The 27309-nt window shown below is 51.3% G+C and overlaps 9 protein-coding genes and 1 non-coding gene across 10 annotated transcripts; 5 read left to right on the top strand and 5 right to left on the bottom strand.

Moving 5' to 3' along the window:
• Positions 1-479: 479 nt before the first annotated feature.
• On the top strand, positions 480-2761 carry VTN00DRAFT_2033 (uncharacterized protein; the record flags this gene model as incomplete). Its single annotated transcript, XM_069428207.1, has 3 exons — positions 480-588; positions 663-1228; positions 1286-2761. The coding sequence occupies 3 exons, from the start codon at positions 480-482 to the stop codon at positions 2759-2761; spliced, it is 2151 nt and encodes a 716-aa protein (XP_069292735.1).
• A 902-nt stretch (positions 2762-3663) lies between these two features.
• Positions 3664-5748, bottom strand: VTN00DRAFT_2032 (uncharacterized protein; the record flags this gene model as incomplete). Its single annotated transcript, XM_069428206.1, has 1 exon — positions 3664-5748. One exon carries the CDS (start codon positions 5746-5748, stop codon positions 3664-3666), a length of 2085 nt encoding a protein of 694 aa, XP_069292734.1.
• A 312-nt stretch (positions 5749-6060) lies between these two features.
• VTN00DRAFT_2031 (uncharacterized protein) lies at positions 6061-8085 on the top strand (the record flags this gene model as incomplete). The annotated part of the gene is made up of 2 exons (XM_069428205.1): positions 6061-6333; positions 6397-8085. 2 exons carry the CDS (start codon positions 6061-6063, stop codon positions 8083-8085), a joined length of 1962 nt encoding a protein of 653 aa, XP_069292733.1.
• Positions 8086-8651: 566 nt separating this feature from the next.
• VTN00DRAFT_2030 (uncharacterized protein) lies at positions 8652-9458 on the top strand (the record flags this gene model as incomplete). The annotated part of the gene is made up of 1 exon (XM_069428204.1): positions 8652-9458. The coding sequence occupies one exon, from the start codon at positions 8652-8654 to the stop codon at positions 9456-9458; it is 807 nt and encodes a 268-aa protein (XP_069292732.1).
• Positions 9459-10651: 1193 nt separating this feature from the next.
• Positions 10652-10723, bottom strand: VTN00DRAFT_t13. Its single transcript has one exon. It is a non-coding gene; the product is annotated as a tRNA-Arg (tRNA).
• Positions 10724-11889: 1166 nt separating this feature from the next.
• VTN00DRAFT_2029 (uncharacterized protein) lies at positions 11890-15201 on the bottom strand (the record flags this gene model as incomplete). Its single annotated transcript, XM_069428202.1, has 2 exons — positions 11890-14902; positions 15014-15201. The coding sequence occupies 2 exons, from the start codon at positions 15199-15201 to the stop codon at positions 11890-11892; spliced, it is 3201 nt and encodes a 1066-aa protein (XP_069292731.1).
• A 3207-nt stretch (positions 15202-18408) lies between these two features.
• VTN00DRAFT_2028 (uncharacterized protein) lies at positions 18409-18887 on the top strand (the record flags this gene model as incomplete). Its single annotated transcript, XM_069428201.1, has 3 exons — positions 18409-18425; positions 18539-18581; positions 18666-18887. The coding sequence occupies 3 exons, from the start codon at positions 18409-18411 to the stop codon at positions 18885-18887; spliced, it is 282 nt and encodes a 93-aa protein (XP_069292730.1).
• A 4-nt stretch (positions 18888-18891) lies between these two features.
• On the bottom strand, positions 18892-19804 carry VTN00DRAFT_2027 (uncharacterized protein; the record flags this gene model as incomplete). Its single annotated transcript, XM_069428200.1, has 3 exons — positions 18892-18985; positions 19050-19456; positions 19643-19804. 3 exons carry the CDS (start codon positions 19802-19804, stop codon positions 18892-18894), a joined length of 663 nt encoding a protein of 220 aa, XP_069292729.1.
• A 1803-nt stretch (positions 19805-21607) lies between these two features.
• VTN00DRAFT_2026 (uncharacterized protein) lies at positions 21608-25383 on the top strand (the record flags this gene model as incomplete). Its single annotated transcript, XM_069428199.1, has 4 exons — positions 21608-21703; positions 22449-23174; positions 23239-23307; positions 25282-25383. 4 exons carry the CDS (start codon positions 21608-21610, stop codon positions 25381-25383), a joined length of 993 nt encoding a protein of 330 aa, XP_069292728.1.
• A 134-nt stretch (positions 25384-25517) lies between these two features.
• VTN00DRAFT_2025 (uncharacterized protein) lies at positions 25518-27193 on the bottom strand (the record flags this gene model as incomplete). The annotated part of the gene is made up of 3 exons (XM_069428198.1): positions 25518-26150; positions 26228-26908; positions 26999-27193. The coding sequence occupies 3 exons, from the start codon at positions 27191-27193 to the stop codon at positions 25518-25520; spliced, it is 1509 nt and encodes a 502-aa protein (XP_069292727.1).
• Between the last annotated feature and the right edge of the window lie 116 nt (positions 27194-27309).

Raw genomic sequence — 27309 nt, 5'->3', positions numbered from 1 at the left:
TCCGACAGACGTATGCTGAAAATGAGTAGTTAGTAGACTTCCAGATCAAACAGCAGTAGTTTCTGGCCATCGTTTAGAACTCTATGTGCGAAACATGGATCTTTTCCAGCTTGCAAGGCCCCGATGGATGTTCGCGGGGTTCGGCCGGAGCTGGAGAGCTGTGGCTAGGCTATTCCATATATGGTTAGCGCTATGAGGCTCGGCAGCCGCGCGAGTTTTTGGGAGAGAAGCATCCCATCCGTGTTCGCGACAGATCGTGACCAGCGCCATCACCGGTGCACGCTGCATCTAAGAACGACATACCCGGCTTCTTTCACTTCTGTTTCAGGTGCCAGGTGATTGCATCTTCTACAGTGCAGTCCTCTTGAGACTGCGCACGCACCCCACCTTCCAAGGAGCATCGACGCCTCTTAACACAGGCAAGGAGACCGTCTCCATCGTCTGCGCCTCGAGTTCCATCCCGATTTCAACGTGCCACAATGGATGAGAACCCTGTAGTTCCGAGCGGTGCTGTGGATGATGGCCAGGCAGCTGCTGCTGCCCAGGATGCGCAGGCCGACGCCACTGGCACTTCCAGTCACGCATCCGGTATGGTGCACACCTTATTGTAATAAAGAATTGGTGCATGGCTTCTTGACTGCTGACATTCTGTCTTTGTCTAGGATCGCAGTCGCGTCAACAATCTCCTGTGAAAAAGAGTGAGAACTCCGCGCTATCGGACAACCCCATGGATGCTCCAGCATCTCCACGGCCTCAGAACGAAGACGCCGAGCCAGAGGACGAGGAGATGGGTGGCACTGAAGCAAGCGCAAGAAAGGAGGACAACATTACAGATGGAAATGCAGAGGCTCCCGCATCGCAGCCTCCTGCAGACGGGGCTGCTGATGAGCAGCCTGCGCAGGCCAAGTCATCAGTCGAAGATTCTGCGCGCTCACATCTTGTCTCCCAAACACATGCTATCATTCTTCCCAGCTATACCTCGTGGTTCGATATGCACACGATCCACCCCATAGAAAAGAAGGCCCTGGCAGAGTTCTTCAACGGTCGCAACCGAAGCAAGACCCCCGCGGTCTACAAGGACTACCGAGACTTCATGATCAACACCTACCGACTCAACCCGGTTGAGTACTTGACAGTAACCGCCTGCCGGCGAAACCTGGCTGGAGATGTTTGCGCCATCATGCGTGTTCACTCCTTCCTCGAACAGTGGGGATTGATTAACTATCAGGTAAGACTGGTTCTGGTCCCATCATCTGGCAGCGGTCCGTGCTAAGCATTTCCACAGGTCGATCCTCAGACGCGCCCGTCGAACATCGGTCCTCCTTTCACTGGTCACTTCAGGGTCACGGCCGATACTCCTCGCGGACTGCAGCCTTTCCAGCCCGGCCCTAATACGTTCGTTACTCCTGGAAAGCCTCTGGCGGCAACGGACCGTGCAGCTTCTGCTACTCCTGCTCCCAAATCCGATCTCAACCTTGAAATTCGTCGCAATATTTACGATGACAAAGGCAAAGAGATCACCCCTGCTGAGGACAAGGAAAAGCAGACTAATGGAGAAACCGCCGCGGCCAACGGTGCCACGGCTGATGCTTCGACGAAGGCGATGGAAAGCGCTGCTCGAGAGCCGAGGAAGAGATTCAACTGCTTCTCCTGCGCTATTGACTGCACGCGTCTACGATTCCACTATGCTAAATCCACTCCCGCTACTGCTAATCCTAATGCACCGGATACAAAGTATGATCTCTGTCCAAACTGTTTCCTGCAGGGCAGGATGCCGGCTAGCCACCGCGCTTCGGACTTCGTGAAGCTTGAGGAGAAGCCGTACACCAATATTCCTGATAAGGATGCTCCATGGTCGGATTCGGAGCTCGTGCTGCTTCTCGAGGGTCTGGAGAATTTTGACGACAACTGGCAGCAGATTGCCGACCACGTTGGAACAAGGACAAGGGAAGAGTGTGTGATGAAGTTCCTTCAGCTGGAGATTGAAGACAAATACCTCGAAGACTTGCCCGGAACCACCGACTCCACTATGCGCGCTCTCAACGGCAGAGAACCAGTCAGCCAACTTGATAACCCTGTCCTGTCTGTTGTCTCATTCTTGGCACAGATGGCGGAGCCGGCGGTGGCAGCAGCTGCGGCTGGACGCTCTGTACAAGAGATCCGTCGGGAACTTAGGAAGCAGATTGAGAAAGCTGGTGCTGAGAAGGCCCAGGACAAGGGCAAAGAGAAGGAAGGCGAGGGGATGAAAACGGAGGAGTCTATGGACATCGATACTCACGAACCGGACACCCCAACTGTCGTCCAGGGTGGAGCAGCCGACAAACGTCCTTCTCTTGCGACTGTTGCTCTTGGCGCCTCTGCCGCGCGTGCTGGAGCTCTGGCATCGCACGAGGAACGGGAGATGACGCGTTTGGTCTCTGCTGCCGTTAACATCACTCTCCAGAAGTTTGAGATCAAGTTGGCGCAGTTCAATGAAATGGAAGAGATCATCGAGGCGGAGCGCAGAGAGCTCGAGCTGGCTCGACAGCAGCTCTTCCTCGACCGAATGGCGTTCAAGAAGAGAGTCAAGGAGGTCCAGGATGCACTGCATGCTGCCAGCCTCAAGGGGCCTGGTGAGGAGGCAGACGCTATAATTGCTGATGCTGCCACTGCTGGTCTCGGTAACCGCTACAACTTCCAGCCTGCGGGCGCAGATGCGAGGACTGGCACTCAACCTTTGAGTGCCGAGGCTGGTGCGGATTTCAAGACTCTTGATCTGTAAGGGAAAGTGGGATGAACACGAGGGCTAAGTGTGCCTTGATTCGTATGTGTACTGTACAAATATCCTGAGCGAAATCGGCGAAAAGAGTCCGAGGTCCTAATTAGAGGATAGGCTTCGATATCGGGATGTCTCTTTTATCTAGTCAGCTATGAGGAAGGCGCAAATGTTGGGAGTTAGAGTTCCTGCGTCTGTGATAGTTATCTACTTTTTTCCTTTTTTCTCTTTTTTGCTATTGGGAGGCACCAGAGACGGTTGGAAGGTTTTCATTTTCTTTTTCTTCCAAATTCTTATGAAATTCCTTTGTACTCTCGGAGACTTCATCTTCGCTAAGGCAGGTAGGAAAAGTGCAAAGTTCCCACGAAATTGTTTATCACACGACTAGTATGAACACTTGGCGATGGAAACCGTTTTATGTCTTTGCCCAGTGTTGACGCCCTTTCCTTGGAAAAGGCGGGAAAGGAAAGATACTAGTAGTGCAGCATAGTCTAGCGTCTTTTCCTTACCTTTATCTTTTCTTCCTACCCGCTTCTGTCGTAAAATGTACCATAATGTGCCTAGTTATTGTTAGGTCCCTTGGAATGTTTATGGTATCTAGTGTCTCTTTCCCATGGCTCTGTATAGCGCTTTAAAGTGAAGTTGGTAGGTCATATAGTAGCTGCTGTTAAGACTTGCCTCCTTAACCACCAGTTGTCTATTGGGTTGGTTACCTGGTGCCTAAACGCATTCTAGGACGTCTGGATCCCTAATCATAGGTGGTTGGTCTGGCTTGTATTGTACAAGGTTGCTATCAACTGTCAACAGATGGCGCTGAAATGCTTCCCTTTTCTGAAATTATAGTATCATATCATGTCGCGTCATATTATGATTATTCTAGATAGCCCTAAACTATTTCTCACATTCAATTAAGATGCCCTGTCTCTGTGACGGTGATGCGGTTCGATGGGTAGGTTTTCGTCGGAGTTGGGCGATGACTGGTTTTCGTGTTGGTATGTGTCTTCTTCCCCTTGATAGTCTTCTCCGCCTTCCTCGCCCTCTTCTCGGATTCGGTCTTCGGAATCCGCTCTCGTGTGCTCGTTTACATCAGGACGTGATCTTGAGCCCTCATCTAGATCCATATCTCCGTCGTTACGATCAAATTGCTGATCTTGATCGGACCCCACGTCCTGATCGTCCTCGGTGTTGATTTCCTCGTCGTAGTGATCGCTCCGTTCAGGCTCAAGACTGGAATACCTGAAGTCTGACCACGTTGGTGCGGCCAGCTCTTGTGCCTCGATGCGGCGCCTCTTCCTCCGATGTTCTGCAAGGTCCTCGTTTATTTCGAATACTTCATGCCCGTACTCCTCCCACTCGCTTCGGTAGAGTATCCGGTCGCGCCAGTCCATCAGCTCTTCCTTCGTCTTGCGCTCACCGGTCGGTTTACGCGACGCAACTGGGTCCTCGTCTTCTGTTTTGACTGGTGGATCGAAAGATGGCGGTACAGGGCGGTTGAGAAGTTTCCAGATGCGGAGCTCTTCGTTTTTGCTTGCCTGTTGATCGACGTATTCGGCGTGGATCTCCTCTTGATCTGAAGGCGGTTCTTCCTCGGACATCGGAGCAGGTGATGGACGGACTGAAGAATAATGAGACCGAACGTCCGACAAGTTATCGTCACTATCCTCTTCTTCCCCTTCCAAGTCCTCCACATAGGATTCATCCGAGATGTCGTCATCCACCTCCTTCTCGGATGGCTGGCGAGAGACTCTCGTCTCCTCGTGAGATACCTCCGTCGGAAATAGGACTCTGCCGGACAGTGCATCTTCGACCTGGTCGTAACTCATGTAACCAGCTTTCCAGCCCTTTCGGTGACGTATGTCCGCAACGTCTAGACTGCATCTCCGTGCCACGCCGATCCAGAATTCGGAGCTATTATGCTTCATGTTCAGCACGTCAAGCGCCGCCCTGATATCGCGGGTCCTCACTAATTTTGACTTTTGACGGCTGCCATAGCTTTTCATGTTGCGGATCCTTGACATGGCGAAGAAGAGAGCGGACTGGACCAAGCGTCGAGTGACGCTAACAGCAATGGCATAGAAGTCACTGAAGGCATCGCAAGTAACTGATGGAGTCTCGTCCTCAAAGGCTATGTTCACCCAGTTGTCCTCGATTCTTGACCCTCCGAAATTCATGAAGAAACGTTCGGACATCTGGATCCATTTCCTGATATTAAGTAAGCTAGCAGCGAGGAATATGCTTGAGTCTGATGTGGAAACAAAAGTCTCTTCCCCCTCGGTTTCCAGCTGCTCCTCTACCTGTTCAGCCTTCTCACGTGTGATGATCCAGAAGTCATTATGCTTGCTCTTTCCAGCTTTATCTTCCGCGATCCGCTGCTCTATGGACAGAAATTCGGCAATCTCATCCAGAGCCTGACAGCATTTTTCACTGATCTCTGCTGCAGCTGGAACGTCACCAAGGACGATCGTTCTGCTATGGCGCTCCTGGAGATGTCGGTATTCCAGACCCTTGTGGAGTAGGTTTAGATAGTCTTGGACCTCTAGTCTTGTCTTCGTCCCAATAGCATCTGCAATCTCTTGGACACCGTTCTTGCCTTTCCTTGCCAAAACGTTAAAGAAGGTCTCCTTCTCCCTGGGCGTCCACGTGACGATTCCATTCTGGGTGACATTATGTCTATCCTCATTGTCGAACTTGGGTCCCGACGAGATGTCGTCAAGTAGCTCATCCAGGATTCCACGGTATTCGTCAATTGACTGCGTTGTTAACTTCAGCGCCTTTTTTCGTCTATCCTGTAGTTTGGACAGTGGTCCTCTACCCGTTCTAGGTTGCGGTCCAGATTGCACGTTCTCTTCATCCGACTCAGACGGTGAGGAGAGCTTAAGCCCCTGGAGACGCGGGGAAGAAGCCGGAAAGCTGGATCTGCGAATGGAGAACCCAGTATCAGAATCAGACACCTCTTCGTCTTCATCTGGCTCGTAAAGACTCGAAGTGCTCATATTGATTTGGATGTTTTCTAAGGCCCGAGCGTAATACACGCCAAAGACCTGGAGGATCTAAGACGGTCTGGGCGAACATCACACCGGGTATGAAATTAGAAAGATAAAAACTATGAAAAAACACACATAGGTATCATAAGGAAATCCGGCGCTGTTAGTGAGAAAGTCGGCTCCGCCGTCATCCAAATCTTTTGAGATTTCTGATACGGAAAGACGTGTTTGCAGTGTTTGCAGGTGAACAACGCGCTCTTCCGCGGAGCATCCGTGTCTCTAATGAACATCTTCATGACGATCTGAATCTGTGCTACGCGCATGGCGTGTTCCTCGCGAATATGGAGGATGCGTCCGGATTTTCAATGTTTTTCGAGGTTGCTTCGACCCCGGGAGCCGCTTCGACCGGCTCTTAGGTGCTGTCGCTTTAATTCTACAAGCGCAACCCCTCCATTGACATCACCGGACCCCTCGTCTTCAACTGGTATTCGCCTTCGGGAGTACCAAGAAGAATGTATTCAGTCTGTTCTCAAATACCTAGGCGAAGGCCATAAGCGTCTGGGTATCTCTTTAGCTACTGGTGCCGGGAAAACGGTTCGTTATAGATCCCCAGATTACCTATCTCCGAATGAAAGCTAATGTTCCTCGTCGCCACAGGTCATATTTACCCAGCTCATTAGCCGTATTCCTCCACGCAATAAAAACGCGGATCAGTCGCTGATAATAGTGCATCGGAAGGAGCTTGTTGAACAGGCCGCGCGCCATTGCCGTCTTGCCTATCCCGACAAATCCATTGAGGTGGAGATGGGAAACAATAAAGCCTCCGGCGCTGCAGATATAACCATCGCCTCCATACAGAGTCTACTGTCGAAAGACCGCATCAAAAAGTTTAATCCTGATCGGTTCAAATTGGTCCTTGTCGATGAGGCACATCATATTGTTGCGGAGTCCTATCGTAAGGCTCTTAGCCATTTCAGGCTGAAAGAGCTCTCCGATAACTCTCCTGCGCTAGTAGGAGTCTCTGCAACATTCTCCCGGTTTGACGGTCTGAAGCTGGGAGCTGCGATCGACCATATTGTGTACCATAAAGACTATGTTGACATGATTAGCGAGAATTGGCTTGCGGACGCCGTTTTTACTACCGTCCAATCGGAAGCTGATCTGTCCAACGTTCGCAAGGACCAGTATGGAGACTTTGCTGTCAAACAACTATCTGAAGCTGTCAATACGGTAAAGACAAATGACATCACGGTGCGAGCGTGGCTTTCCAACGCCAGTGATCGGAAGTCCACCCTTGTGTTTTGTGTGGATATCCAGCATGCAGTGGACCTCACTGCTACTTTCCGGGAACATGGCATCGACGCTCGATACATCACAAACCGAACTCCAAGAGCCGTTCGGGACGAACAGCTCCGCGCCTTCAAAAACCGGGAGTATCCCGTCTTGCTGAACTGTGGTCTCTTTACGGAAGGAACTGACATTCCCAATGTTGACTGCGTGCTTCTTGCCAGACCAACGAGATCAAAGAATCTCCTAATTCAGATGATAGGAAGGGGTCTTAGATTATACCCAGACAAGAAGGACTGTCATATCATCGACATGGTTTCGTCACTACGCACAGGCGTTCTAACAACCCCTACTCTGTTTGGCCTTGATCCGGATGAAGCGCTCAACAAATCGAAGTTGAAAGACCTCAAGGAGGCACAAGAAGGCCATGGACCCGCTTGGGTAAGGGGTCCTAGATTAGACGATGACGTGAACGTCACATTTACCAAGTACGACAGCATATTTGATCTGATCAAGGATACAGCACCTGAACAGTATATACGGTCAATGAGCTCTTACGCTTGGGTGCGACTGAACAAAGATCGATATGTTCTCTCTGAGAGGTCGGGATGGCTGTCAATCAACAAAGATGAGTCTGGTCATTTCCGTGTCTACTATGTGATGAAGCTGCCGAAAGATGATCTCGGCAGAGCATCGTATGCACGGCCACGCGTGATTGCCACCGCTGAAGATTTGGAGCAAGCAGTGCATGCGGCCGATACATTTGCGAAAAACAAGTTCGACGAGTTTCTCATCGGGGCGTGGCAGCCATGGAGAAAAGGCCAGGCCACTGCGGCACAGCTTAAGATATTGAACAATAGACGCATCAGAGATAGAGACTTTCAACCGGGAGAACTCACCAAGGGCCAAGCTACGGATCTGATCACCAAGCTCAAGTTTGGCGGGAAAAAGCTGTTCGCTGAACTCGAAGCTCGGAGAAAGAAGAAGGAGCGTGAATGGCAAGAGATCCAAGAACTTCTCGACAGAGATGAAGTGAAAGTTGGACCACTCAATGCATAGTATATTTTCACTCACTTTGACTGTTAGATACCCGATTCTGTTGCATCTTTGAACCTTTCTTCTGCGAGAACAAAGGAATACTATTGATATGTGATAGAAAGATCTCGGTGCTGTGTTCTGCTAAGCTGATTAGCATATACAACAAGTATAATATTATACAACAAGTATAATGAGCGGTATCAATCCTTGCCATGGTTCTGGCGTCTGGACATCGATCCCTGGATTGTGGAAAGTCGGTACCAACTCCAGTCTGCATGGTTCCACGGACGGCATAAACTTCAAAGCTGGCCATGTATGTAATTATGCGTTCACTGCAGTGGCTGAATCGATGTGTCTCCCAAAATTAAAATTTATGACTTTTAACATGGACGTCTCAGAAACCTCGATACGGACTCGACGGTCCGTCTTCCAACGAGATTCCTTGCTTTTTTCACTGATACCCTACATTTTTCACTCTACCCCAGTGTAGCTACTCTAGAACTTTACTCTTACGTCGTTTCCACAGAGACGAGTGCTCCGTCTGCTACCTGCTCTCTTAAAGATCTACGTATGTGCAGGGAGCAACCATGGCTGCCGCAACGGTAGCAAGCAGCACCCTCCGTGAGGACCTTCACAAACCCGACTCTGCTCCTCCAGCTCCAGCTCCGGCCCCTGAAAAGACAGTCTCCATCTCCGACCTCCAAGGCTCCAGTATCTCCCCGACGCTGTGGTACCGCATCCTCGTGTTCGTCTTCGACCTGCGCCACTTCCGCCACAGGATCGACTCGGAGACGCGACTGGGACACACCGTCGATCCGACCTACATCGGGAGGCCCTACTTCTCGAAAGAGGAAGCTGAGGCGCTGAGGAATACGTCCGTAGATATGGAGCAGCTGCCCCGTCACCACCATCACCATCGCCGCCACGAAGACGAAGGGGAGGAGCGGAACAAGGAGGAGGAGCATCAGGATGAACAACGACATGAGCATCAGGAGGAGCAGGGTCAACAGCATCAACAAGAACAACAACAGCCAAAGAAAACCCTCTCCCAACTCATCGACGAGAAACTCGTCCCGCACGAGCAACGGACCGAGAAGCCGCCCTCGGAGCGGCAGAACCCCATCCGTGGCCGGCGCGGCGACTACCGCATATGCAGGGCTAGTGAGCTAGCCCCGATCCTCGAGATGGCGCTGGGGATCGACCCGAACCGACTGGGGAGGGACAAGGCGTTTCTGCGCCGGCTGGACATGTTCGGGCTGGGGCTGGGGCATCATCGTCGGTGTCATGCGCTGTCGAGGCATAAGAGGCTGTATGATCCGCGGTACGGGACAAGGGAGGAGAAGAGGAGTAAGAAGCCGCCGGTGCAGAGGTTTGGGTTGTTGACCTCGTCTTGATTTTTGAGTTGCATTAGCGGCTGTGAGTAGGTGTATATACGTAGATGTTTCCCTTCACTGTTGTACAGTACATATGGAGTACTTTGGTTACTGCTTGATAAGATAGATAATCTAGATGACGTGCATCTGCGCGGTTTCAAGGCCCGATCCGTCCATGCTATGACCAGTTTCCATTCTAGGCACGGGAACTAGTAATGGCAGATAACCTAGCGTATGTATCTGCGTCAGCCCCTGTGGTTCCAGAAAACTATTAATGACAGTGGGAAATCAGCTCACAACTCTATCTCTGGGTAAAGTGAATGTGACGGCTTTAATTCGGAAAAAAAAGGAGTGAGGAAGATAAACTAAGACCATGGTGGTGGGCGCGAAGGATACGATTGGGATGCTGTTTGGTTGCTGATAGATTCAGCCTGTCCAAAAAGATCTCAGTTGCCTCGTCTCAGCAAGTAAAATATACTATCCAGGATCTAGGCTCAAAATTCAGACGTGTAGACCTACGTAGGTAGTACTACCAGTACATTGGGGCCCGCTTTACATAGTCTCAAAAACACCCCGTTACGAGGCCAAATAATACCTAAAATCGAGAATAGATATTATTGTGATCGGAAACTAAGGACTTTGTCCTGGAGAGAAGAAAAGACAAAGGCAGGCAGACAGAAAAAGAGTCGAGCTTTCCAATTCACAAACTGATGGATAGATCATATGGAGAAGGATATACAGTAGGTTGCCATATCTTTCAGCACCTCCTCCTCCCTGTCTAGGTCAACCATCTTGCTGCTTTTCCTCTACTTTGATCTGGACTGGCTTTATTAGAGTCTGTGACCTATTGTAGTGCCCGGGTACCCTCCAGTAGCTTCAAAGTTATATAGTTATAGTTGTGACGGCGTGGCAAGAAGCTATATAAGCGAGAGCAATACGAAGCCGTTGGCTTCGTATCCTAGTCTTTTGCCGGTAGCGCAGCGGTTTGGCTTTCAGAATGCTCCCTAGGAGCCACTCCGTGACAATAGTTATGGAATAGCAATCCACCAAGACAGTAGATGGGAGGGGATGCTAAAAAGATATGGCAACCTAGTATACTTGGGAAGTGAGTTACTCTGTATGCAGTTAGTAATCCCACAAAGAAAAAAAAGGTTCTCTGTCTGGGAAGGTGAAAAAAGCAAAAAGCAGGATCCGCCAAGTGGCGGCCCGCGTTATGACCGACGCAGGACTCGAACCTGCAATCTCTTGATCCGTAGTCAAGCGCCTTACCATTGGGCCAGCCGGCCTTGTTGATTACCACTTAGCACTGAAAATTATTTGAGCCTGGAACAGTGGCGACATCAACAAGTGCCCGTAGTCGAGTGGCAACCTTTGTACTCCTGGCAAGTGAGAATGGACAGCAGAGTCAAAAGTCTCTGATAATAAACCCTGCTGCCAACTCTACAGTGCTGTACTATATCTTTCATCACCTCCTCCTCTGCTCTCTACTGTCTTGGCTGATTGCTATTTTATACCCATGTGATTTGGAGGCTATTGGAGGGTACTCTGACACTATCAAGGTCACAGACTATAGGTAAAGCCAGCCCAGATTGAAATATAGCAAAAGTGGCAAGCTAGGTGGCTTGGAAAGGGTGAGAGGGTGCTGAAAGATATGATTCGGTGGTGTACAGCTCAGGCGTTGTCAGAAGGCAATCCACTAGAATTTTCTACGATGATATATATCTTTAGCCAGTAATACTGCAGCCAAGTCCGCGGAAAGATTCGTTAGTATTATTGTAGTATAAGTAAATCTCGGGAAGCAGTCATAGTGTGTTGCTCCGCGTGTCAGAAGCAACCCAATGCCATTGTTTGCTAGGGTAGGCAACATGTAGTAGGAACCTTGAAGAGTGAGAAAGGCAACTGTACGTATCGACTCAGGAACTAGCTGGATGTGGGAATCTAGGTGCTAAGGCAGGTGGCTGACGGTGAGAATGGAGGGCAGCGTCAAAGGCTTTGATGATGAACCCTGCTACAGACGCTACAACTACGTAAGATCTCATAGTGTCAGTATAGAACAGGTGGCATTGCGCGGGGGTTGGAAGACCCGCGGGTGTGTGCGAAGGAGTTGAGTACTTCGGGTCGGACTAATACTCGGGCCGGGCGATAGGGCTTATGCTACGAGATAAGGTATGAACGATGTTGTAACGAACCAATTGATTCCCTCTCTATTCTAGACACGGTGATCCATGCCTCAGGCAAGGTCACATAAGATCTATCTAATCGAAGAAAATGGTCATACTGAGACCAAAACTCGACGATATTCAAGGCAAAAGACATGACAAAGGAAAAGCGTAACACATCGTAACCGCCCAACTCCGGACCACAAAGGGAAAATCCACATATCGCGTGACTCAAAGGATCCAGTCTATGATGATCATCTTCGCGGATCCGAAGCCACCCAGGGGCCTCACGTTTAGAAGTCGTCCTCGTCGGAGAAGACCTCCTCACCACGCTTCCTGCGAGCCATACGCTCCTTCTTCTTCTTGCGGAGCTCAGAGGAAGTGAGCTTCTTCTGCTTCTTCGGGGCATCGATAATGTTTCCAAGTGCATCCCGCTGTTCCTCCTCGTTCTCCTTCTCCTGGAGACGAGGACCGCTACCCTGACCCTGGACCCAGTTGTGGCCAGAAGGAGTCATCTTACCGTCCATGACGGCCCAGACTTCCTCAGTCAGGTTCTCGGTGAACTCACGAGAGTGGGTGATGATGACAACACCACCCTCGAAGGTCTTCAGGGCCTTGGACAGGGCACCAAGAGAGTCACGGTCAAGGTAGTTGGTAGGCTCGTCCAGGACGATCAGGTGAGGACGCTGCCACGAGCAGGCGGCAAGGACGACCTTGACACGCTGACCACCGGACAGACCACGCATGCGGGAGTGAGACACGAGTTCGGCGTCGAGACCGAAGTTGGCGCAGTGAGCCTCGATCTCCTTGCGGACCAGAGGACGGAACTGACCGCTGGCAAGAGCCTCCTTCTGGTCGACCTCGGCAACCATCTTGGCGTGGGACTGGATGATCTCGTTACGAGGAATCCAGGCGTTGTCGGAAGTAGACATAGGAGTCCACTTCTCGTTCTTCATGCCGACGTTCTCACCGAGGGCGAACGAACACTCGTACTCGTAGGTGTTCTTGAACTTGCGACGAGCGTGGATACCGATGACACGACGCTGGGTACCCTCAATCTTGTAGATCTTGTCCATAGCCTTCTCATCCTCCTCGGTGACCTGCTTGTTGGCACGGTCCATGGTCTCACGGTCCTCACCGGTCTGGAAACGCCACTGGATGTACTCAGAAGGAGTCTTGTCCAGGTGGTTATCGATGTGGGCGAAAGCATGCTGCTTGATGTAGGCGATACGGATGTTCTCGTGGTGGTAGACCTCACCCTTGGTGGGGACCAGCTCACCGGTCAGGACGTTCACCAGGGTGGACTTACCAGCACCGTTGGGACCGATGACAGCGATACGGGAGCCCAGAGAGCACTGGAAGGTGACGTCCGTGAGCTGAGGCTTGGGGGTACCGGGGTACTGGAAGGTCATGTTGGTGACACGGACGATGGCCTTGGCCTTGGTCTTGACACCCTCCAGGAAACCGGGCTCGGGGAACTTGAACTCCATGTCGGAGGCACCCAGCTCGTAGTAGGAGCGAGCAGAGGGGACTTTCTTGACGAACTCGCTCAGAGAGCCACGGTAACGCTTAAGCTTGAAGCGCTCGTAGTGGATGACGTGCTGGATGACGTTGTCCAGGAACTTGCTGTCGTGGGAGACGATGATGGAAGTGCAAGGAGAGTTGATGAGGTACTGCTCCAGCCAGGCAACGTTCTTGACGTCCAAGTGGTTGGTCGGCTCGTCAAGCAACAGAATGTCGGGGTTCTCGAACACGGCACGGGCAAGAGCCAGCTTCATCTTCCAACCACCAGACAGAGAGGTGATGGGGTTCTCAAACTGCTCCTTAAGGAAGCCGAACTCCTGCAGCTTGGCCTCGACGGCAGCGCGGTCGGTCTCGACACCAGCCTCAGCCAGCTTCTTCATGGTCCAGCCGATAACGGTCTGCTCAGTGTCGGCAGCGTCCAGGTCGTGCTCGACGAACACGGTCTTGACCTCGCTCTTCTTGGGGAAGCCCTCGACCTGCTCGTTGTTGATGGCACGCATGAGGGTGGACTTTCCGGAACCGTTAGGGCCCAGGAGACCGTAGCGCTGACCACGCTTGAGACGGAGGTGAGTCTGGTTAAGAAGGATCTTGGCACCGTAAGCCAGGTTGAAGGTGCAGTTGCAAAGGTCTTCACCCTCCTCCTCGTCGGAGAGGACCTCCTCCTCCTCAGCGGCGCCGGGACAGGCCTTCTTACGGAGGGTCTCAGCGATAGGCTTGGCCTCGCCCTCACCGACGATAGCAGTGATGTACGGCAGGGTGTTCTCAGTCCAGCTCGAGACCTCGCTGTTCTTCTCGTCGACGAGCTGACCGCCGATGGCGGCAACGTACTGGATGGCAGGCTCGAACTGGGGAATCTGAGCCTTGAACTTGGGCTCCAAAATCTCCTTGAGGATGGCGGAGACGGTGGAGATGTCACCGGCGTGGGAGATCTCGGGGATCTTGCCATCCTTGACATCACCGACACGGATGAGGGTGTCCAGGGCCTGTCTGGTCTTCTCACGAGCCTCGGGGTCGGCCAGAGTGTCGTAGTTCTTCTGCAGGGCAGGCATCAACTTGGGCAGGAAGGGAGCAACGATCTGAGGGTCCTCGACGAGCTTGCACATGTTGTCGACGATGACAGCCGACTTACGCTTGATGGCAGTCTCACGCTCGACGAGACCACGGTCCAGCAGAGGAACCATGATAGCCAGAGTGGGCTCGTGGACGTCAGTGACGAAAGTGGTGGCACCCAGCAGGTGGACGGTCTCAGGGACGTTCTCCGGCTTGGCGATACACTTGATGAGCTCAGGAATGAAGCGCTCAATATCCTTGTTGACGATCAGACCGCAGACCTTCTCCATGGTGCTGTAGGCAGCCTTCTTGACTTCAGGCTTGGTGTCCCACATGGACTCGGAGACGACGGGGATCAGGTCAGGGACACGGTAGGAGAGCTGAACCGGAGCGGTCTCGACGAGGGCGTTGATGCAGTCCAGAGCGGTCATCTTCTCTTGCCACTTCTGGGCGGTGGAGAGGGAGTTGATGATGGGAGGGAGAACGGCCTTGACGGCGTTGGGGTTGATGCCCTTGACGAGAGCGATGGCAGCAGTCTGGGCCGCGTTCTTCACGGGGACCATCTTGTCACCGACAGCGGCCAGAACAGGGCCGATCAGCTCGACGAGGTGAGGCTCGACGCCGGGGGCGACGGTGGAGTGCTGAGCGACCGCACGGATGGCATCCAGAGCGCGTTCACGAGCGGTAGCATCCTTCTTGTTTCCGAGCTGCTTCTTGAACGACTCGACAGCCCTGTAACAAAGTATGTTAGCAAAACCTGTCTTGTACTGCGTGTTGTGGCCGGGCCTTGCGACCGTGAAGGGAGCAACGCCCGGGGCGGGGTGTGGTGGGGTGGCAACGTACTTTGCAGGCAGGACTTTCTCCTCAGTAGGGCCGTTCAGCAGCGAGGCAATGTTGCCAGTAGCAGCGTTGACCTCGTCCTGAGTCTTGGAGATGTTGAGGTTCTTGATCAGGTCCTCAAGGACGGCGACCGACTTGGCGGTCTCCTTGCCGGAGACGGCGGGAACGGAAGAGACATCGACAGCGGGCATCTTGGCGGTGATGTTCGAGGAGTGTCGAAAACTGTCGGAGGAAGAAATGGTAGAAGGAAACGGCGGGGCTTTTTAAATTAAGAGTGACTGAAGACGGGAAAGAAGCGAGAAGAACGGCGCGAAAATTCGTTCTATCTGGGTATCTCGATAAGAGTGGCGGCCCACGAAACTGCGCCTTGGACGCAGGAAGCGCTCTAAAGCGGCCGGAAGACGAGATCTATTTCAGTCTATGCAAGGAAAGAGAAAGAGAAACAGAGGAGACCTGACCCTCTACAAGAGAAATAAGAGAGGACAGAGAGATGTGGAGAGAGAGAGAGAGGAGAAGTTGGAAGAGAGCAGGGCGGACGAGGGGCTGAAAAGATATTTATCGCTTTGTGGCCTGCGCCCGCCCAACCGCTCGCTCGCCTGCGGAGGAATTTTTTTTTTCTCGGCCACGGTCCCGCGCTAGGCCTGTTCTGGGCTTAGTGGCGAAGAGTCTGTCCTGGAGCTAGTCCTGATTGGGACCAGGTCCGCTCATCAGAATCTGCGGCCCGTGATTGGGCTGTTGGCGCGCCGTTCTGGGAAATCGTCTTGCCTTCCGGAGAAAAGGCGGATTTGTCTGATGCTACGTGCCGGGGTATCAGGGAGACGTTCCATGATCTGTTGGATGCATTACTATTCTGATTCCGTATAATTGAGCCGGTCGGGAGTCAATTTGGCTGGGACTTTGTATGTCAACCGAGTACTGCTACGGGTGATGGGTGAGTGGCTGCCCGGCCAATCTCACCTCATTTCATTTGCATGTGCGATACGTAGCTGCCAACAAACACACGCCTTCCCCGAGTCCCGCCGGCCAACCAGCGCCCCGTCAAAGCATCCCTTGATACGGCCGTCTCTGCTGGCCGCTGTACCCTGCTGGGCTTTCTATTTCTGTCGCCACCCTTGGATTTTGAATTTTAATCTTGTATCCATCCCGGCTCGGTGGCGCAGGCCTCCCTCCCTTTCGGATTGTCGATGACGGTTTATGGTTCATCTCCCCAAAGGTTTCGTTTCTGCCAGTATCAATGAGACCGTAGAGTTAGGGAAATCCGTGGATCATCTACCCAATCTCCCGACTATGGAGCACTGTCGCTACTATCCTGTCCAACGCTGACAGCCTTGATGCACCCTGCACTCCAGCTGTCAATCCAGGATCGTCGAAGCGCTGCATGGATGCATCCTGCTGGGGTCGGTTAGCTCAGCCACGGGGCACGACCTTGGAAGGGCTGCCTGTCTGGAACTGCCAGTCTCAGGAGTGTCCCGCGACGAAGAGAACTTGGATCCGCTGGCGATGCCGATTACCTTGTCCGTTCTTCTCCATCTCTCGGGGTTGTATTGAATTCTCGGCCGGATCGTATCAAGTACCTAGGTACTCGTTCGGCCACGTCTGGACTCATCCACAGGGTCTACGGCCTGTCGAGGAAGCGCCCGTCATAGCAAACAATAATATTGGAAAAGCGACCTGCCCTGTCTACCCCTGCCAGCTGCTGACCATTTACCCAAAGAATTAAGGGCCGGGCATGAAGGAGCATTGCTTAGATCTAATAGTCAAAGCCTCGTATAGCTAGCTACGCGGCACGACGACGCCTCTTCACCGCTTCAACTTGTGTGAACTTTCAGCCCTTGCAGGAACACAAGTGTCGACGCCATGACCTCAGGTCTCAAGACAGCCTGACATCTACAGACAAGTGCGCAGCACGTTGAAGGCCTGAAGACGTTCTCCCGTCTCCAGTTTCCCCAGGTATTGACTATCGTGATCTATCATACCCCAGGGGCCCACCCAAGGCGCGCCACTACTCCTTATCGTAGGGTACCTAAACTTATCGAAAACCTCGCTAAGCTCGAAAAAAAAAAAATTCTGATGTCGCGCCTGAACCGTTCTGATTTCTCCGGAATCCTGTTCACCGCCCCCTTATCCCCCGCGCAAAAAAGAAGCCTAGGGACGCGAGGAAAGAAACCGGGTCCCGCGCCGCGCAGTGGGTCAGAGAAGTTTAACGGTACCTCCCAGTTGCAGTCACAGTACCTACCTCCAGACTTCCTACCTTTGCCCTTTGTTGAGGGCCTGAGGCAAGGATGTTGCCTTTGGATGACAGGAAATCAGCCAGCTAGGCTCTCTGGTCCTGTCTCTTCGATGATGATGGCGATAGACTCTTACGGTAACGAATAGACGCAAGATAAGATAAGAATGAAAGCCAACAGGCCCAAATACCTATTCTCTTCTCTCTCGCCACAGGAGACGGACGCCGGAAATGGATGAACTTCTAACCCCAGCAAATCGGCGGTCTGCAGTGCTGACAAACGGCAAACGGCGTCCTCCGCAGCGATTCGCCCAGCATTAACTCGAGAAAGAGATCGATTGGATCATATCCCGGGCGAGGCGAAAAAATCAATTTTTAACGGCTCCCAGAAGGAAGCACCCGTCTTCGCACGGCGACGCCGCCGCGAGTCGGGAAAACCGGGCTTTCCCTGCGAAGATAGGCTAGATATCCGAAGCGTAGCCGATAATATCCTGTTCTAGATCTAGGCGTGATAACTTGGCGCCCGAAGTTCCATCTTCGGGTTTATCTATCTACTGGCTATCTATCCCGTATTATTATCTACCATAACTCCGAGGAGCCATCTACTGCGTACATATCTTGGGAACGGTGGATAACGCTACCTAACCTACCTCTCTGATAACTGCTAAGCATCCGCTATGGATCTCCCCTCCCTGTGGCGTTTGACTTCTGTCATGTTTTTAACTTCCGGTGGCAACCCCTTTTTGACATTCCTATCATCGGCTCTAACTCTCAGTAGATCTGAAGAATAGCGGAAAACAGCGATGATCGAGGTGCAGTCGTACGGAGTACTGGAGTCTAGTGGTTAGTATGTGCTATCACTTCCCTATCCTTTCCTTTCCTTGGTCTACCTAGGTTTTGATTGTTGGATACTGGATACTTCCTTCCATCCATCAATCGCCCTAACGAAAGACAGGTAGGCAGACAGTCCCGGGACCATAAAGACGGAAATTCCCGAGAATTCTTTTTTGAACTTCCGCGGAAAACGTCAGGGAAGAGTGTGGTTCGGTGGGAAACTCTACTCCGTACAGTACCTCCGTTCCATAAAGTTGTCACATACTACGTCAGGTATCCCGCCACCCTACCCAGAACTTGGGAAGTTCCGTACTCTGGCCACACCAGACCCAGGACCATGGCCCCCAACCGAAGGTACTGTACCAACTTCCGAACTTCGTCGATCTACGGTAGGAAACTTTTTTGAAATAGTAGATGATGATGATGAGATAAGAATGGATTCGGATCAATATCTCACTTCGGCTCAGACACACGCAAGGGTGTGGAACTTGGGACAATTTATGGAAGCACGTACACATACTAGAACGGCAACAAGAAAGGAGCATGACACGAGAAACAACAGACAGCAGAGGGAAAAAAAAAGACGGCGGCTAGGTCAGACGCTCAGCATCGATCAATCGTCGGAGGAGATACCAGCGCAAGCTAAGCGAACTCGATGTGCATATCCATGCTTTCGTCTGTGAACAACGAACGCAGCGGAGCGGAAAGGGGTATATGGATATCAACGCCACAACGTCGCGATCAATCGCCGTGCAATCATACACAGTAGTAGTCAAACAGTTGTATGTAAGTTGCTATGCGGGAAATGGTCCATAGCTCTCTAGTCACTGGAGCTGCTGGAGGAACTTGAGCTGCTTGAAGACTTGCGGTGGTGCTTGTGGCCGTGGTCCTTGTGTTTCTTGTGCTTCTTGTACCTACGCGAGAAGGATGAAGGTCAGCAAAAGCCAAGGAAGACATTAAATTAACGGGAAAACACACTTTTTATGCTTTTTCTCAAGCACATTCGCTCCCACCGCTCCCAGCAGCGCACCACCGGCCGTCCCTAGAGTTCCACCATGCAGTTTGTGACCCGCGAAGCCTCCCGCCGCAGCGCCCAGCAGCGACGCACCGAGACCCCTCTCCCCTTCTTGCCCGGGAGGATATGCCTGCGCCTGTCCCTGGGCCGGGGGCTGAGAAGCGCCGTAGTACGACGCGGCCTCGCCTTGGCGCTGGCCCTGCTGCGGCGGGTAGCCGCCGTTGTGTGGAGGATAGCCGGCCTGTCCTCCCTGTCCGTAACCGTAGTCGTTACCTCCTGGCGGTCCGCCGTATGGGGGCGCGTAGCCGGGTTGCCCGTGCTGAGGGGGCGGAGAGGAGTACTGCGGCGGGGGGCCGCTAAGGGGGTAGCCCTGCTTTAGGCAAGCGATAATTAGCTGGGCGCAACTACAAATTCATTCTGAAGAACGAGGCTCTGAGAACCCGCGACAGGTCGCACCTTAGCGGGGTAGACTCAATGCCGCCGAACAAGCGGTACAGAGACAGGCGCGGAACGCGGCGGGGAACAACCACGTGGGCTGGAAACGGCTTCAACTCACCTGCGGGGGATAATGGCCCTGCTGTGGCGGCGGCTGTCCATACGGAGCTCCCTGAGGAGGATAACCCTGCGGACCTCCATAGTAACCACTGCCATACTCCTGGCCTGGCGGCGGCGCGCCGTACTGGTTTTGCGGCGGAGGGCCACCGTAGTAGCCGGACATTGTCTTTTGCGGGGAGAAAGGGGCTCACTTGGTGTCGCAGGAATAAAGCAAGGAGGTTGACAACAGACCAGCCCAAGCCAAGCCAAAGCAGGTCACGTCAAAAATCCGCGACAGATAGGAGAGAAAAAGGAAGATGGGAGAGAATGTCTGGAGAGAAATGAGATCCATCACGGCCGGCTGGAAAGAACGGGCCCGACCCACGGGCACGGGACGTCAGCCTCAGCCTCAGCCAAAGCGTCAAAACTTGGCGGAGGGAAGATCTCGTGGCGGCTGCTCCGCCTCGAGCAGATCGCAATCATGGTGCTGTATATTGTCATACGACATGATCAGATGCGGTCGATGGAAGGTGTCACATATATGCAAGTCCGTTGCATACCTATCTGCAAGCTCCTCCAACCGGTTCGTGCCCGCCAGTCTCCAAGAACAGATGCCGCAGCCGTCCGCGCGCAGAACCCCGCAGCCTAAGCAACATTGGCATCCAATCTCTTACATTGAAGGCATTCCTACAATGGACTTTAAATTGACTTCTCTTTTATACGAACTTATTTTAGTTCTCTAGAATATATACCGTTATATGGGTACTGTTATTCGCTCAAAAGTATGCCTATGGGCCCATAGAATCTCATCCAAACATCGCCTAGGATCAGTGAATCGGATTGCTTACCTCGTGACCGCTCATGCAGCGAGATACGTGCAAAATTCCAGCAAAAGAGCCACACATTTACAGTTAATAAATCATACCTAGTGAAATTTATCCTAAAGCTGCTCGCAATAACATCACGTATATATCACAACATTATATTGCTTGCAAGCCATTTAGTCTTCTAAAAAATCTTATATTCTAGGTCTATGCGTTGATTAGGTGAACTGCCTAGAACCTCTAAGACAAAAACCGGTGAATGTCCCAGTTTTCGCAGCAGGGGATGATACATCATAAAGCCTCTTATCTGCCATGGTCGTTGTCCACCATATAGGATGGTCCCAACCGTACACAAACAGACCCGCCCGCTCAGCAGATCCTCTCATTGCCGTGGTACAGCATGATGGATCGAGACTAGTATCCATATCTATTATACTAAAATCAGACCATTATAGATCCTAGGTACTGCCCGGGGAGATAATATCTATCCATGGTACCACAAACGATTCTCCCACGTATAAGGATTATTGATTACCATGTTTACAATCTCCCTCCAATTACTATTGTTTCTGAAGATGAATATCGTGCGATTATATTCTCTACATTTTCTTTCAATGGGAATGTTGGCCTACAACGTCACACAAAAATTGCAAGCGTTGAGCCTCTCCGAGGTCAATACCTTCACTTATAGTGAATAAAACGTCGCACATTCCCTTCTATATTGAGAAGCAAACTCCGACAGTCTGATATTATTTGCCTTGTCAGACTGTCATATAGGAGAAAGCTACCGAAAATAACCGAGGGGTCTCCTAGTTGCGCGTGATAGGGCAACAGCCGACATCAGTGAATCGGGGTACCGTAGATCTTTCGCCATGTATATTCACGTCCTTGAGTGGGTGATTGAATAGAAAACGCAATTTGCTTGGGGGACATTCCGTCTAATAAAAAAAAAGTTGTTTTTGTACTTGGTTTCTTTCCTCTCTTCTTCCTCTCTTCCTTCTCCAGGTTCGTGCACTGCGTGATTCGCGTCCTTGGACTACTTCCAACTACCAGCTTTCGCTATCTAGCTACTAAGACCGAAAGAAGAAAGACAGATCTTATAATTTATTTACAAGGCCAAAAGAGCAAAGCCTCAAAAGTTTGAAGAACCAGTGATACCAGAGATGGAGGACAAGCCTCCTAGACAACTGGCCCCAGGCCAAGCACTCCGTAAAACAGAGCTTATCTCTGCTCTCAGTCAGAACAGAGAAGAGATGAAGGTAATGAGAGAAACCCAGGCCAGGAACAAGGCCGAGCAGGATATACTTAATGAGGAGATTGAAAAACTTAGCAAAGTGCTAAAAGAGAAAGATCTTGCTCATCAAGAAATTGAGGAGTTACAGACATTTCTTAAAATGTTTTTATTCTTTTTATTCTTTTTTATTATGATGACACCAAATGCTATGCTGCAAATCATAATGCACATGAGTTTGCCGCTTATACAGAATGAGAGAACAAAGAAAAACTGAACAGACTATGAGTACCCGCGCTCGATGACTATCCATTTAGGAGCATGTAAGCTCGTTCGATATCTAGCTTCAGGAATGAAGCCATCTCCTTCACATCTTGTCCCTTGCTAATATTTTGAGCCATTCTATATTATCTCTGCAATAATAATCATGTTGCGGTCCTTAACTACTATGTTGCTTAGACGTTATGCTGACTTACTTATATATCAATATCCGAGATTACAAGACACAGATAGTGGCATGCTGAGAATAATACCCTTAAAAGTTTAATTCGATCATTGAAACAAATGAATGTTTTTGTGAATTTACAAAGAACCAGGCATTTCTATTGAACTTAGTCAAAATGTGGCTTTCTCATTGCATCTGTTCGCAATACTATGACTGGTGGAGCCGAAGCTTTGTCGTCTTCTGACTGCATATGTGTGCCCCATGTTCAGGATAAAGACTTGACGAATCTTCAAAGACTTGAAAGCTGTCTTGACATGCTTACTGTTAGAACTCTACGAGACCGCGCTACTTTGCCTCCAACCATGGCCCTGTCAATCGGACTGGCAGCTACAGTCTGATCCACACTCCCACTTCACCAAAGAGCCAAGTTGCCTGCCGCAGCAAGAACGGCGGGCTGTCTCCCGAAAACCCGGTCGTCCTGTTCCCAGGCGATCCGTTGGTAGTCGCAGAGAGGAAGGCCCGCGAGCTGGCGGCCGAGTTTCCAGGCGTGCCCCTGGACCAAGCTCTCGCCCTGAGGAGGAAGCGCAAGCGGGCCGCCGAGAGAGCTGAATTAGACAGGGAAATGGAAGGAGACAGGAAGAAGCGAGCCAGAAAGACAACCTCCGCGTCGGCGATCGTTGTATCTGGGACAGGTTCCTCGAGGCCGAAGGTAGACCTTGCCGCGTGGTTCAGGCATGGCGAGAAACCTGTCAGCCTCGCCACGTCCAAGGGAATGGCTGTTGGTGCTGTGCGGGTTGTCAAGGAAGCCGGCAAGGACGGGAAGGGGAAGGGGGAGACGGAGGAGAGCCCGGCGGTGGTGGAAGTCGCGGACAAGGCAAGGTCGTCATCGGTTGGCAAACAAGCGACCAGCTCGATAGAGTCTTCTGCGAAGGAGCCCCAGGAGATTCGCAAGGTTAAGCAATTCAATGCATCTCCGTCGACGGTGGCATTGAAGAAACCTGGGTCCGCGAGACCAGTGTTCTCCATGGTCGAACACGTTGCCGGCCTAAAGAAGGTGTGAGGTGAGTATTAACCTGTATCACTCTGTTCTCCAGTGACATGCTAACATCGCTCTCCAGGCCTTGGGCTTCACCTCGTCTCTGTCCCGTTCGTGCCCGCGATCATATCTACTTCGTCACTGTGGTGACGTATGGGCTGCTGAATGGTTGTTTGGGGGGGGGGGGCAGTGAGGATGGCAGGATGGCAGATAGTCGGGGTGGCAGTTTTTCTTTTCTGGGAACATGTTGGTTAGAATTGGTTTCTGCTCCTTTCTTTCCCCTTATCCCCAATCGGTTCCCTCCTTGCGCGAGCAAGGACTGAGCAAGGACTGATGGGGGCCGATGAAAGATGGCAGTTGGTAAAAGAAGGACGTTTCTGTATAATCATCGTTGCCTGTATATAGTCTGTTGGGGCACTCTCGCGGGTTTCTCTGGGAAACATTAGTGATAACGACGATCAATTTGAATGTGGTGATATCGAGGAATCTCTCTGCTGCTTCTGATTGTTCAGATGTTCAATATGTTAGTTGTAATATATATATCTGCCCTACCTGCTGATCAGTAATTAGTCCATTGGACTCTTTCCCACCACCACAATTGATAAATTGCAGATAGATATTCACCAGCCTAGTCTGGAACATCAAACAGGCATAGGAAACCCTTGAAAAAGCAATTCAATTAATCAACATCCCAGAATCCATTATTCATGAAGTGAAGGACATTCATCCTTCAAGGAAACTCGCAGACCCGGGCAGAAAAAAAATGACACGAAAATAAATCCCCTCTCCCGATTCCGAACATCTCGGATTTTTCTTGACATGGATATCCCCTAGATCGCGTATATTCTGATCTCGGAAACGAGAGGATGAGCACTCTATTTAGGTGATATCCAATTCGACTGCATGTATTTCCTATTTGGTGAGTCCATAGATAAGCCTGAGCCACACACCTTGCCTACCTAATCAGGTACAGATAACAAGAAAAACAACAACAATGATAAGATCATCTCAGTGCATAATAAGTCAGCGAGGTTGACATTAATAATCGTAAGAGTTCATTGAACCTAGGACATCTTCCACGCTTCTTTTGTTTACCTCAAACCAACTCCGTCGGGAGGGGGCATTTCTCAAAGCAAGGCTTCTCACTGATCCTGACAAGTCCGCAGTCCTCGGCTAACTTTGCGAAAAAAAAAATAAAAAAAAATAATCCGGAGCAAGTACTCCGCAGGTCGCGTGTTCAAAGTTTCAAAACCCCGCGTGGAGTACAGTAGTTAGCCGGCTGCAGAAGAGAAGATCGTCGTCGACGAAGGATAGATCGCCCGGAGACGGCGTCTTGTCTCGCGCTTCGGAGGTTGACCGAGTCGAGTCCGCCGATCACTCTCAAGTCTTAACCTGCGGATCAAGTCCTAAACGCACGTACCAAACCCCACAAGGCTTGCATGCATGTTGCTTACTAAGGTTCAATTAGAAATCTAACTAGATCATAGTGCAGCAGAACAGTAAACGATGTAAATGAAATGATAGACAAAAAAAGGTGTCACGGACCCTTCTTTCTCACCTAAGGACGAACTTTAAAAAGTTCAAGAGTCGATACAGTAATTCATTGATTCAACCCTAGCACTGTACTTATATTGATTGATAGCCAAGCCATCTTGGCTATCAGACACTGACCAAGAAAAAAAGTCCAACTCCCCTCCGTGACCTTCCGATATACTCCATACATAGTAATAGTAGTCAGGTACTTGCCGGTTCCTGCCGGAATTACTAATAATCTCTTATTCTTCTTTTCCTTTTTGATTTTTCCTTTGTCTTCTCGATCGATAGCTGCCTGCTGAATTCCTTCTCCGTCCTCTATTATTGCAAACGTTTTCGTCGTGTTCATGTCTTTTTTAACCTTTCAGGCTCGAGATCTTCGCCTTCGATACAATCACAACACCATAAAGTTCTACCGTCACTCTTCGTGATAACAGTCTCGACCAATCGGCAAAGCTCTACTAACACATTCTAGTGACGGTTGAGGGCATGATCAACATAACGGAACCTTCAATAGCCTGAGACAACTTTGACGCTGCAATTGGACGGGGTATCGTTATCTACATACATGTGGCAACAATTGCTACTGTAGGTGGACGGAAACTGGGGGGAAAAAAATATGTATATATATTCAGCAATGGTCAGTTCCCGAACATGGATATCTGATAATAGTAATAATAACGTAAGGCCATAACTCAGTCATGCAGGACAGTTGCTATATAGTCCCATTCCTTCAGATTCTTCGTCAAACTCATATACGGTGCATTCCCAGAATAGCCATTGCACAAACCCTTGCTGCCTGATATCCAATTACAATCGATTATAACTTCAGTTGTGTTGCACAGCAAGCGCCTTCTCGGGGTCGCTCTCTTCGGCCCTGCGGGCAGCAACCACGGCGAGATCGTCGTCGTGTTCGGCATCAAACTGTTGACCGAGCTTCTCGGGTCCGAGGAGGGTGACAAGAATGGTGTAGCCGAACACACACCCCATGAAGATGCAGATGACCTTGCCGTAGTCAAAGCGTCCGGTTTCATCCTCGGCTGGCGGCAGAGGGAAGCGCTCACCGATGGTAGACTGGATGGTCGAGCTGGCAGACGACACAAGGTTGCCAAGCTGGTAGGCGGTCCCGACAGCGAAGGTTCGGACCGGACCCGGAGACAGCTCCATCAGATGAATAGGGATCACACCCCAGGCACCCTGCACACAGAATTGCTCGAAGAAAGCAGCTGCCATGACCTTGTGGGAGGTGACGTAAGTGTATGGGTACAGCAGGGCTCCTCCAACAATGCTGATTACGATAATGGAGAAGCGACGACCGAATATCTGACTGGCCCAGCCGCAAAGGGTGCCGCCAGCCATCGCGCCAAGGTTGGCAATGACCTGGGTGACAGTAATAGCGTCGGCGGAGAAGTTAAATTGGTTCTTAAGGAGGGTGGGGTAGAGGTCTTGAGAGCCGTGCGACTAGGAAAGAAAGCAAAACGTTAGCAGACCGCGGACAGATGCGTGGCTCCATGGTGTCAGGGTTGAACACTACTTACCATGAAGTTGAAGCCAGTCATGAGCAGCACCATATAGACCAGCATCATCCAATGACGCTTAAGAGCCACCTTGCCTTCGGACACGAACGTCGTCGCGACATCCGTGTGGGCATCGCTAGTGTCACGGAGTGCCTTCCGGCTCTTGAATGCCTCAGTCTCAGGCAGGCAGAGACGGAAGAGAATGATCAGCACCGGCGGACAGGCGCCGAACCAGAAGAGGGGCCTCCAGCCATGCGGGGTCGTATCGACGAGGCCACGGGCAAAGGCCGTCGCAAGCAGATACCCGAAGGCGTAACCCTGTTGGAGCATGCCAGAGACGATACCGCGGGCCGCTTCGGGGCAGTCCTCGAGGGCAGTTGCGGCGGCATTACCGTACAGACCACCCATAGCGATTCCGAACAAAGCACGGCAGGCCAAGAACTGCTTGTAGGTCTGACAGAATCCAGTTCCAAGCTCAAGAGCGATGAACAGGATGTTGTTGACGATAAACGGCCATTTGCGACCCCACTTGTCAGAAGCGATACCGAAAATGATGGCGCCGATTGAACGGAGCATAAGCACAAGGGTGATACCCCAAGTGATATCAGTGTTGGTCTTTCCAAAGTACTCTGCCAATTCGCTGACGGTCAGGGAGACAGTGAAGAAGTCAAAAGCATCCCATGTCCAACCGGCAAAGGCGACCTGAAATCATGTCAGTCCGGAGCAATTGGATCGAACAGGGAGCATTCGCGAAGCTGGAGTGGGGGGGGGGGGGGGATGTCAAGTACATACCAGGAAGAAAAGCCATTGCTGCTTGTTGAGCAGCGCGAGAGCCTTGATGGGGTTGGGGGCCTTATTCATCGGAGGCACCAGCGTCGGGACACGGGTGACCAGGTATCTCACGATGCCACCAACGGTGAGGCGCGTCTCCTCTTCATAGTTGTCCACCTCGACCGCGCGAGGCTTTCCATCCTGGGACTCTGCCATCGTGGCCACGACCCGGCTGTGGTAGGGATAGGAATAGAAATGGGAATTGATATGGGTATAGGGATAGGGAAACTGCTAGATGATGACAGAAATACAGGAGATGGCAAAGATAACCT

Source organism: Thermoascus crustaceus (assembly GCF_041956765.1).
Source record: "Thermoascus crustaceus strain CBS 181.67 unplaced genomic scaffold VTN00scaffold_1, whole genome shotgun sequence".
NCBI lineage: Eukaryota > Fungi > Ascomycota > Eurotiomycetes > Eurotiales > Thermoascaceae > Thermoascus > Thermoascus crustaceus.
Note: the sequence above shows the minus strand (reverse complement) of the source record. Positions and strands in the feature narration are given on the sequence as shown.